Consider the following 13,335-nt stretch of genomic DNA (forward strand, 5'->3'; position numbering starts at 1 on the left):
CATTTTACGCAGATTCACATTACATTATATCATTGATTACAAATAGTATTTTAAGTTTTCAAAAATTTTAATTTATATTTAAAAACGAATATTACGTTTCATCCTTAATATAAACCTAATATTTTAATTTTGTTTCTTCTTTGACTTTTGGTTTATTTACCTGTAATTATATTTTCTATTTTATAATTAATTATTTGTTTGCAATGTACGTATTTTCCGTTTTTATTTATTTATAACCTAAACTAATGACACCTAACCACTTTTCCATTAACAATTGTATTGTTTTTACCGATCATTGCAAGATTTACTAAAATATATTGTACACAAACATAATATTGTGTTTTGAAAAAGAAGTCTTTAAAGGAAAAAGTAAAACTTTAATTGTCCCAAATACATATTAACTAAATTCAAAGAAATAGTATAAGTCCTAAAATAAACACATTATTATTAAATAATCTATTCAATATAAAAAAACAATAGCATTAGTGATAATTCCTATTCATTTATACATTTTTTAATAGTTACATATTACCAGCACTTCTTTGCAATTATGGTGATGTAATGTAATGGTTCGTATTTATACAAAATCACTCTTAATGCTTAAGCCTTGTTTAATCATAAACGTGTTTTACGGCCGTAAAGTAAATAAATGGACGATTATTTCTACGATGAAAATCCACGACCGTCCTATTTATATAATGACCATCTATTAGACAAACTCAAACAATGTCTATTTATTATTATTCAATGTCCGACTATTTAAATAACAAGAAATTTGTTACACCAAAAAAATGTTTATTTTAGTGCTTATAGAGGTGACATTATAACATAAATACCAAAACAAGTTTTGAATAATACGAAAAACATATATTTATCTGTTTTAAAATTTTAATTGAACATTTAGCACATTCAATTTAATCTAGGAACGTCATAATCACTAATCCTACGTATAAAACAATTGATTATATATTACGATAACAGAAACTAGTTAAAAGTCTCTTAGAATGTAATGTTCATTAAATTTACTAATACTAAATAATACATTGTGCGATATTGTCGAGGGTTATTTCTACAATTTATAACCAGATCGAGTTGAAAACTACTATCGCGCGAATGAGGGAGTTCTTAAAGGTCGCTTTGCACGTGATTCAATGATGACGTAAATCAACCTTGTGTCAGTCGTGTATGGCAAGTTTTTGACACGGATAAGTTATTCAATTTACTGTTTGTTGCGAATGTAATTGGTTTTAGTAACTATCTAACTACAAATTGCGACGAAATTAAAAATGGTAAATTTAAAGTCTAAATATTATTTCACTTAATATGGTTATAGCAAAATATTATTATATGTGGGTAAGTGTGAAAGTAATATCACAAACGTTCGAAACTTACAATGACAATAAGTCATAGATATTTCTTTGATTTTAATGATACCGTATAAAAAAATAGATAGGTAACATAAAATAAAAATAGCCTGTGCAAATTTGCTAGAGCGTATTTTTTTATTATTTGTATACCTATTGTAGTTTATTTAAATTAAAAATTAAAAATATCAAAAGAAATATTAATTGAGGACAACATTTTTAATTTTCGTGTGATAACGATGAGATAAAAGTTTATACCTCAACAATTTCAAGGCCTTATTTTAATTAATAGGAAAAGAAAGGACAGTTCTCTATTTTTATCATAGAATTAACTCGTCACCTTTTGTCTCATAAGTATCAAGTTAAGAATATATTATTCTACTATAAAATGGGAAAAAATAATATTATAATATATATTAGCACCCTTGTATATGTATATACATATATACATGTATATACGGATTTTTTTTTATTATGCGATTTCTTTTTACTAACGGTTTCAGCATTTGAGGCCGACGTTAATAAACTTTCACGATCAAATAGAAGCACTTTTAGCACACGCAATTCAGTCACATACGCGGGGTATCGCGGAACGAATACGACAACGAAAACGTCCACTTCCGTCCGCAGCGAAGCAATCACTAAAAAATTTATAGTACACTGCTACTTACTACATTTTGCAAATATTGCCACAAAGTAATCTGAATCTTATATTATTAACTATTAAATTGACTTTTGCTCGTTTAAGTCATTAAGCTTCTGAGACGCGCATACTTAGTGCTACTGCATTTTAAACGTATGCGCAATTGACTCGATAGTCAATACCAACAGTATTGTACTATAAAATTAGAACCCACATTGGGTCGACATCACTGTTACTTTGCAATGAGACTATAAAGTATTCAGTTATAGATGAACATCTTGAATAATAATTTATTAGTCATCACTTTTGAATATAAAAGCCCATCGTATGACGACGATAAAAACATAATTAAATATTCGCACGTTATATTATACAATCACAATAAAAAAAAAGGACTCGTATATTGTTATTTTATTTTTATTTTACACAAAAGCAAAGTAATAGATCCTGTAAATTTTTTTTTTTTTTTTTATAGAATAGGAAGGCGGACGAGCATATGGGCCACCTGATGGTAAGTGGTCACCAACGCTCTTAGACATTAGCATTGTAAGAAATGTCAACCATCGCTTACATATCCAATGCGCCACCAACCTTGGGAACTAAGATTTTATGTCCCTTATGCCTGTAATTACACTGGCTCACTCACCCTTCAAACCGGAACACAACAATATCAAGTATTGCTGTTTTGCGGTAGAATATCTGATGAGTGGGTGGTACCTACCCAGACGAGCTTGCACAAAGCCCTACCACCAGTAAAGAATAATGAAAAAGAAAGAAATATAAAGAAAATGTACCACTGCTAAATAAAAGAAAATGTACCACTGCTAAACATCTACTTCCGTTAAAGATAAGGGTAGTGGAGCTTATTCCACCATCCATTGCGGGTTAATGAATGGTAATATTATATGTAATTAATTATGTTGCCAATCCCATTTGTTTTTGCTTGAGATCGAGTGTGTATACTAAAAGTGTAGACTTTGTCGCGATTGCTTTTCATAGTAGATTACTTCCCCGCTAACATAGGTGTGGCTGGATCGATTACGTACGGATGAGCTACCAAAATAATCCCTTAGTCGACTTTCAAAACATCCACGTTTGGAGACGGGGTGTGGGAGATGGGTGCGTATTCGACTGCTGAAACCACACGGCTATGTAATACCATCATGCAATGTGAAATAATATTACATATTTATATTATATTTTATTTTCCTTTCCTTTAAAAAAATGTAATACACTACACAAACATATCTAATATGTAAATATGGAAGTATTTGGTATATCTGTTTAAAATTAATAGTCTTCGGCAACGTTTGGGAATCAATGTTGGCACTAATATTTTTTCATGGAGTGTTTTAACACCATCCGCTAAGTAATAACTCGCCACAAGATGGCACTGCGGCACATTAACTTCCGTACCGTTCAATCGATCGCCATGACAATTTGAGCGCGGAGAATATTTTAGCGCAAATCATATCGGATAGTTTCATCACCAATTCAAAGAGACATTGCAATTAATTTTCTCCTCGAAAACGTACATACATAAATGTACGTGCAAATTTTCGTGGCGATCATTTCAATAATGTCGAAGCCTATTGATCTCAAACAGATATACCAACATCAATTTTTATATAGGAGCACCCTTGGGTAATTTTATTATGAATATAATTTATTAATAACGTTTGACCAGTGCTTGAAATCGATGAAAGTATTGTTACTAAAAAGGGAAGCAAATAAAATTCAAACATTCGATATTTTGATTGGGTACATATAATTTGCTTTCTCTTACATTTTTTTAAATATTACACTAAGACTGAGTTTAAACAGCATCTTTAGGGCTTTTAAACGATCTTGTAATTAACACTAAATTAAATTATCTTTATACGAATATCGGCATAATAAGAAACAGGTCTTTATGTTAATTATTCTCTATTCTAACGTAACGCTCTTTATTTTCTCTGCTACTTAGACTTGTGTAATATGCACGTAATTTACATATAAGCTTCGTCAAGTAAATCATAATACGTACTGTGTACCATTCTTACCAAATACGCACTGTATCGAAACTAATACCGGCATATTAATTCAGTACGAGCAAAGAGATAAAAATCAACTCATGTTTGTTCTTATTTCTTTGGCGTTTTGGTTACTTTATTTTTTTTTAATTAAATTCCACATGTTGATAAAACAAACATAATGACATCAGAGGCCGTCATCGTGTTTTAAAATATATATGTTTATATAGATACAGACAGATAACAATAGGCACGAACTATGATTATACGATTAAGTTTTAAGTAGCCGAATAATTTAATTAAAATATTAAGTACGTTAATAAATAGCAATGAACATATTAATTATGCTCTCACGGTCAATATAACGGATAGTCTGGCGGTGGCCCACAGCTGTTGCGGGGTGCGGGGCGCCGTGATCGCCGTCGCGACGCGCTTTTCCCAATCCCGAACACACCTTAATCGATTGCACGACAATTCAGAAATTATATATATATACCGTATTCAAGTGCGCCCTTCACAAAACACTAACCAGCGGTAGTTCGAGAGACGATTATTCCAACGGACGTTGAAAATGCTTAAGTAATGTATCACAATCTTATGTAAGAGTTTTATCACAAATCGATTTTTAAAAAGAATGAGGTCACGACCGCGACGGAACTTTTCAGGAACGCTGGATATATATGGTATAGAAGGACGGTTGCGGTAAATCAGTAAGTATTGCAATGCAACGGTGCACCGGTGTCCACGCTAAACATAGAGATGTTCGACGCAGCTCGTTTGAAGCGGTGCACAAAAGGAGGCGGCGCGGCGGCGCGGTACCGCGGTATCGATCGCCGGAAGGGTGAGCACGCGTGTCGCGTGGCTACCGGCACGACCGGCACTGGTACTCGTGCCGAGGCGCCGCGCATGCGCTCTGACCGCATTGGCGAGACTGGCATGTCGCTTGCCGCAACGTCCATTACACAGAACAATGTTCTTATCTATTGAACGATTTCTACACGCTTTTACTGATACGCTGTATATAATTACTTAAATTACGCACCTATTTTCAAGTAAATTTTGCTGTAAGGTCAAGGTTTCAACAACTTTTACAATAGTTAGGTATGATTTTTTTCTCAAAAATTAATTCCACATGTTAGTTCATATGAATACGAATATTATTTTATGATTTCAGAAAAACATGCGATTTTCGCTTATAATAGACAATACGTTTATAACGTGACGTCATGTAAAAATATTTATTAGACTGATATTTTATTTGCGCTAAAATTAAGTATCTTTATTAAAAAAGTACCAGCATACAATTTTATTTTAATTTTTAAAAAAAATTAAAAAATCCAATAAAGGCGTTTTGCGTGTACAAATATTTATTCACCAGTTTAGTTTTAAGAATGAAATTATCCGTATAATTATTAAAATGTAGACAACTGATTTTACATTATATTATAGTTAATAATTGAGATTTGCAAATACTTGGTCATTACTCCTTTTGTAGAGAAGCTTTGAAGCTTCTCATTAGCAGTCAGCATCAATCCTTTCAAATTAAATTGTCTTATATGACGAATTCATTAATTAAATAAATTAAGTAAGAATAATTGTCACCATTGTTACGACTTTATAACCGAATGAAAATTGTCAAAGGAAAAATAAAGAAGTAGAATGTAGGATTATAGGAAAACCTTATGTTTTGGACTCTATCGGTGTAACAGATAAGATTTTTATATATGAGCACCAAAAAACATATAATCAGCTGAACTCAAGTTTCTTAAAATAAAGTGTTTTACAAACCTATCATTAAACGAAATGAAAAACAAACATTAAACAGTGATAACAACATTCAGGTTAATCAAACATTTCTTGTGATTTACCTGAAATAACATTAATAAGCCAAATACTCTATTTTTATCACAGTAAAAACTATAATCTCGATAAAAAAGAATCGTGTCTATTTTTTTTTATTTTCTAAAGTTTAACAATAAATAACTTATAAATATATATAACGAATTGTTAAACTTTGATACGCAGGAAGGCTGAATTGTTAGACAATATAGCATTAGGTTATCACCAGGTCCCATCATATAAATACACACACACATCATTGCTAATCCTAAAAGAACTAAATTTATTGCTATTCTTTTTAACCCACAACATGAGCAATATGGCCTAGAGCCAGAGCCGATATGACCCAATAATAAGAATGCGTGAAATTGCGAGTTCAAACCCGGCAACCACAACTGAATTTTCCTTTTTATTTATAATTTAATGCTCAGTAAAGGAATACATCGTTTAAAAACCATCATCTGCTAGATGAAATTCTTTCACATGTTCATCACCAACCCGCATTAAACCAGGGTGATTGAATAATCTCAAAAATGTTCTTCTCACGATGAAAGGAAACCTTCGCTCAAGGAGAGGGGATATTAAAAGGCATTCATTTCATTGTTACATGAGACAGAGATAGTTATGTATTTAGTCCTATTTAAATAGCTAAGCACAAAATTTTGAACAACAGGCATGAATAACGCTCAATTTGCTACAGTATAATATCACAATAATAAGTTAGTAAATTATATCAGTATAAACTCACGAAAATAATTGAGCGTCTCCCTGATCTGGTCAGGCGTGAGTGCGAGGTCTTCCGGGCTGACTGGCAGCGCCGGCGATGGTATGAACCAATCTTGATTTTCGTAACCTGCAAACAAATACATTATATAAAACACACTACACATATAAAACGAATTTAAACAAAATTGTATATAAATATATATATATATATATATATTCGCAACTTGTAGCAGCTCTAATTCAATAATGAAAAAAAAAAACACGTAGACGTAAAATTACAGTTATCAAGCGTTCCTAACTATCAATACTGTATCTACCTTTATCCATTTATTTGTTAAAAAGCAAGTATTCAAATTCATAACAAAGTAGCTGAAAAACTAGTAACACCTCACTATCAAACTGTTACACACAGAAACGGCTACATTAGAGGAGCGCTGAATCACACCTACAACATTCCCCGTCCACTTTCAATCCAGTTTGTTCCTGTTTTTGATATCACGTGACTTAATCTACGACATTCTACGGTAATAGTAAACCGGCAGACTCGTGCAGTTCATTCTAATTTATTTTTACTTTTTCTATTCGTAGAACTTGTACTTTTTTCTTACTACTTGAACTTTTTTCTTTTTTTTTCATTTACAATGGAAACGGTAAAAAAATCATATAATTTGATACACTTATTAAAGCATAAACATTCGCTTTTAATGTTTTGTTACTAACGCACTACGGATCTTCGATAATAAAAGCTAAGAGTCGACGTACATGTACTAACTAGAAACTGAATACTGAGCAGTCATTACGGGATGCCTGTGATGCCATAGGCCTGCTAATGGCACGCTAGTACTTGCAGCCAGTTGACAGATGGCACGCATGAGACCGGTTGGGAATGCGCTCTGGTCAGCGGACGATGACTCTTACGATGAGACACCATTATTTATAGCGTCATCGTTCAACACAACGCTGGCGCCGGAAACCGCGCCTTACACTTACTGGGACGGAACAGCTTCGAGAATCCCGATCACTCCAACATTAATTAAGATCTTCAATTATTCTATGACTAAAAAAAGGCGTATAGTTCTTTCTAATGAATAATAAAGTACATTTTTATTACACTAGTAAAAACTGCTGCAAAACTATAATGGAATGACAATTTAATTGGTTAAGCAAGATCACACTAACTTGAAACATGGTTTTCATTCATGCTAATTCATCGATTTCGGAAAAAACTGATCTGAAAAATTTAAGTCACTTTCATTATAGTAAACGCGTAAATAATAAAACTCTCTTATTATATTCGTGTTATCTCTCAATACGTCACAAAATTAACTTTAAATGAACGTTAAAATTTACTATACGATTATTTCTGTAGCGTATGCAAATTTATAAATTAGGACGTTAATTATTCATATATTAACGTTAAATAGACAAGAAAGTTAAGAGTTAATGAATATAACGAAACACAAAGTGAAAACATGAGAAAGCGCATCTTTTAGTACAACATTATAATTCAATCCTCGTATACGCAAATACGAAGACATGATTATCATTAGGTAAATACGTCGTCCATACATTAGGATTTTAAATAAATTATTAATTTTATTTAGATTTCCATTAAAGATATAAGAATTATAAATTAATAAATTATTGTGTATACAGTACTTTATCTCACATTTTTTCTGACTTACGTTGTGAATCGAATTAATTCGCATAAAAACTTCTCGAGTGCCGACTGTGTTGAAGGTCGTGTCAATTGAAATGATAAATTACTGCGTAAATCATCTTTGAAATAACAACAATACTAACTGTTATTCATAGGTAATTCTATATAATTCTCGTTAACAAAGATTACAATATCGTATAAGATATCATACTACGAAAAAAAAACAAGTTATAAATACGTTTTCCCAAAAGAAATCCACGATTTGAAATTCATTTCCTAGGAACATAACGTGTCTAACTCAAGAAGAAATATTATTGTTTGTAACCAATTGTTTCAATACAAATGTGTAAAAACAATACCTACCAATACAAAAACATTTCATGATGATTTCAGCTGTAGTTAGTAGTATAGTTCATGATTATGGTATTTTATTTTGTTTACAAACTATTTTACTGCATTTTCAAACTCGTCGCGACATTAAAACTAAGCTATTATGATATTTATACTTTTGTAAAAATCAAAATAAATAAATAGAATTACCAAAGAAAAGAAAACTGAAAATCAAAATATACGTGGTGTACCGTGTATGTATGTGATTAATGAATTTCATCCTAACTGAGGTGAACAAAAGAAGAATATTACGAATACTTAAAATAATGTCATGTAATTTATCTTGTGCGTTAATTAGTTATTAAAATGAACAGGTGCACACTTTTAAATATAGAATCTAGTGTTAATATAGCTAAGAGTAGAAATATTACTGTGTCGTGTGCTAGAATTTACAAAGCGACTATCGAACACCTGACTCGTAGACCTTTAAAACCTAAATATAAATTATTTTTACTTACTCAACCCGCCAGCTGAGAAATTTGAAAAACATTTTAATACATAAACACTTTAAGAAAAGATCCTCTTATATTTATAAATAAACTATATGTGTATGTATTTACTTGGCTGACATTACAGGAGAAAGGATTCTCGGCAATCGTCTTTTGTTAAATTGAACAAGTTTCGTTTTTAGATAGGACGTGACTGTTTCAAAGTGATATACAGCGATATATAATACAAAAATGTTCGAGACACGATTTGATCTTCTTTCACGTCAAACTTCGCATTCGACCCTTCATGTTGCGTTTACATTGAAATATTTGGCAATTTCTGTGTTTGCAATTCTTCAGAACCACACAATAACATATGTTAATAATAATTTATGATAATGTAACGCGTTGTCACAGCATGAAATCTGTTAATTTTCCAATTGGGTTTGCCCACTTTTAGAAACAAAATTCATTAATTGTGTATGTAGTTTTTTATTGTAAAAAAATTGCCGAATAGAAGTTAAGAATTTGGTTATAGTAATCGCAAAATCCTACTAAAACACAGAATCGAGCTTTAAAATTAGAATTGTACAATTTACAAAATAAAAAATAGGCACTTAAAAACTTTTGAACGATATATCTATTAAGTACTATAACTTGATTTAACAGTTTTAAAAATAGTATACGTTAACAAAAGATATTAATTGGCATCATGCGGGTTTAATTAGATTCAATCAAGTGTTATTCATATTATTTAAACGTCAGACAATAAGATAATTTCGAATTTAAATAGTATATATGTGGCATATAAACTAGTAGAATAAAATCTTTTTTCATATAACAAAACATATTACCTTTTAACCGATACATAATTTTTGAAATCTTCGGATGAGTATCTTCTACATACATATTATATAAATTGTATAGCCTATTATTGATATTTACCTCCAAATTGTGTGAGACTGTCGGCTCTCAGGCGATACTTTGGAATATGTTCTTGAAGAAGGCTGACGATCTCTACTTCAGGCACCTCCTCGCTATTGCACAGCTCTGTAGGCAAAAAAAAATATATTTCAAGTAACAAAAATATTAGTCTTAATGATAACATAAAATTTTGGTTTTCTGTTAAGACAATAATTAATATATATTTAAATAATCATAGGAGTTCGATCAAGAACGTATGAACGCGACGTTAAAATTTGGTCGACCTATCCTTTGACGGTGTTCACTTTAAAACAATTTTAAATATAATTCGGAGAATCGTTATAGGTTAAACGGAGGTTAAATTATAATCAACTATTTAATTGCGTTTAACAAAAGATCATGATTTGGGTTTAATCAGAGCCAAATCCCGGTTTCTATTTCGTATTCAATCCGTTAGTAATATATATATATTTCATTAGCATTAGTTTTTTATTGAACAAAAGCAGAATATCAATTAATTTATGTCATCGTTGTCATAATAGTGTACCGATAATAATGTTTACCCGATATAATCCCAAAATAATTCATAAATTCTTTAAAGTACAATAAAGACAAATCTTGAGCAATATAACAAATAAATAGAAAGTGCTACGTGGCCTTATGATGATAGCCACCACGGCTAGAAAATCGAAGTTAGCGGAATGCGACGTCTATATTACTGAGTATATCTACGTCTATTGTACGAGAGTATACGGACTGCATCCAGTATGGAGCAGACAGAATCAATAGTGAGCGCTCTCGGAGCAAGCGACTGACGGCGCCATCTGCAGGAACGTACATCCCAACTTCTTTTATATAGCTAAAACCAAGCGGATAGAACTAATGCTTTTGTTCCTATGCAATTTATCTAACATCGAGGAGATTATGCAATTGTGCATATATTCATTTCATTTGACTTTGAAAACATGTTCACACAATTTGTATCGTGCTAAGCAGATATACTTATTATATATATCTCGCGATGCTAAGTGACGACGAAAGCATTGTGTCTTAAATGATAAACGCACGAATATTTATTTATATCTAACAAATATTATCAAAGTGAAACTATTATTTAAGTTTTAGTTGAAAGACGTAAGTTCGAATTTTAAAAAGCGTCAATTGTACATACCTCACGAAAATTTTAAGAAAGGTTTAGATTTCGCAAAGGGAATCGTAACGTCTATAAAACATACGTAAGAACAGAATACTAAAGGTTCCTGAATTGTATAACGCTTTTAACGAAAATTGCTAAAATATGTGGTGTACAACACGTACACGGTATATAGCGGAATAATTAAAACGGTAAAATGATATTTGAATTCTATATGCGTTCTTTTGAATAAGCGCGTCGTCCGGCACGATACCGGCGCTAAGATACAAAATTATATATTTTTTAAATAATCACAAGCTGAATTTGAAAAACCCTTTGTCACATTAGCGTTACCGTCTAATATTTCACACAAAAAAAAGACTAAACGAGCGATTAATAATTAAAATAAACAAGCATTCGTGGTTTGTAAGTCTACCATTATTGGGGTCAGGTTATATAAAATTCAGCAAATATCCTAGTTCTGTTACATACAATAACACTGTCATTACGAGAAATTAACTGTTACGTTAAACTATTGAGGTTTCCCTGAAAAATTTAGGTCGACCACATATTACGCACCTACATAACGTTACTAAGTCTTTAACGTTAAATAAAAAAGATAAATTTTAAAGGTACTCAAAGAAAATTAAACGTCTTGAAACACAAAATTTCCTACTTTATAATCTTTAATTGTTTTATCAGTCAAGTTTACCGCAATTGAGTATCACATGATAGACTAGTGGCTGACATTTTTTAATATAGCTTATATTTATTTTATTAATTATAATTTCAACATGTAATATATAATAAAAAAACATAGTTTCAATACTGTTAATTTCATTTCAACGTCCTTTTTTAATAATCTAGCTATAGTGTAATCAGTTTCGTATTGTTTTAAATACAATAATACCCGCCATTTATCAGATAACATCCACACTTTTCCTTGACATATAACAAACTCACCGTCACTCCAAGCAAATAGTAAATCCTGTTGCTTGTCGTGCAAATCGTTGCGCCTGCGCGGTCGCGGCCTAGATCGCCTCTCACTCATAGTAACACATACACAACCACTGCCGGTGGACACACAAAACAAAAGTTTGGACGTGCACATAAAAACAAAAAAAAAAGTCACAGCCAACGCCAAGTCTGCGTACGTGCACTCAAAACTGTTTCCCTAATAATCATTCATGTTATAATCTAGATACTTGATAATGGAAAGAACGTCATAAAACTCGATAATGAATACAGTTGGCGAGGCTATCGGCAACTACAGCTGAGAAAGCAATTGTATTGTTTTGTTCTGCCTTTACATGGAGTTCATCCCCAGATATTTTCACACTTTAAATGCATTTTCATATTAAGTATTTATTTTACTTAATGCCATATATATACTTTAATTATTATTTTATATTAATTATAATATTATTTATAACAATCATTCGTTTACAATAATTGAACGAATGCACAACAAATGTAGGATTTAATCAAAAGACATAAATAATAAACGTATTTACTGCCAAAGTTCTATAGAAATAGAAATGATACCGAGGCCACACGCACAGTTCAGCTGTGGAGGCGGCACGGTCGACGCACTCGGCAAAGCGCTAATAAAAATAAGGATGTCGTCAATATGCTGGCATCAATACCATAGACGAGTCACCTCTTGTTGTCGTCCCGTGTACAATAATTTCGTATAAGAGTGACCTTGCGACTTAATTGGAAACAAAGGGCGTAATAATAGTTATATTACGCGTTATTAAGCAATTACAAATTAGTTACAAAATACGCGAACTATGTAGACGACAAAGCTTGGTCTATTATTGTAAGTGTTCGTAATAAGGTTCAACTGATTGATAAGTTATAACTATATCCAACTTTTTTCTTGTAGGATTATACACCTGAAGCAAAGATGGTATGACACTGGCCGATACCACTTTTCCGTTATGTAACCCAGTCGTACTTACGCTTGCATCGACAGTAACAAGATTATATTTGCCTTACCAGTAAATCTAGTGTAATTTAAACGAGTTTAAAAAAATAATGAGTGAATTTTACAAGACATTTCGTAAATATTCTAGATATTATGGTTCACTATTTCATAATAAATTATAGCACTTTTAATTCGTTACGTAGACTGGGGCACCCAAACACCGGCATTTTATGTAATGTTGCATCACTATTTAAATGATTCGATGTAGTTACTACTTGTTCAATTAT

The 13,335-nt window shown here is 31.6% G+C and overlaps 1 protein-coding gene across 13 annotated transcripts in view; it reads right to left on the bottom strand.

The window, feature by feature from the left end:
• LOC126769965 (trafficking kinesin-binding protein milt) overlaps positions 1 to 13,335 on the bottom strand; it is a 35,058-nt gene that overhangs the window by 16,029 nt on the left and 5,694 nt on the right. For 5 of the 13 annotated variants that reach the window (XM_050489033.1, XM_050489031.1, XM_050489030.1 and 2 more), the window contains exon 1: positions 1,860 to 2,284. Coding sequence is in view for 1 of the 13 variants with exons in the window: in XM_050489018.1 (XP_050344975.1) it covers positions 6,607 to 6,711; positions 10,008 to 10,112; positions 12,082 to 12,229 (358 nt within the window). In the remaining 12 variants the exon portion in view is untranslated. Of the gene's footprint in view, positions 1 to 1,859; positions 2,285 to 4,373; positions 4,952 to 6,606; positions 6,712 to 10,007; positions 10,113 to 12,081; positions 12,381 to 13,335 lie in introns of those variants that run through there. The other 8 variants (XM_050489028.1, XM_050489023.1, XM_050489026.1 and 5 more) reach the window with 4 other exon arrangements.

The sequence above is a fragment of the Nymphalis io genome, chromosome 8 (assembly GCF_905147045.1).
Source record: "Nymphalis io chromosome 8, ilAglIoxx1.1, whole genome shotgun sequence".
In the NCBI taxonomy this organism is placed as follows: Eukaryota; Metazoa; Arthropoda; class Insecta; order Lepidoptera; family Nymphalidae; genus Nymphalis; species Nymphalis io.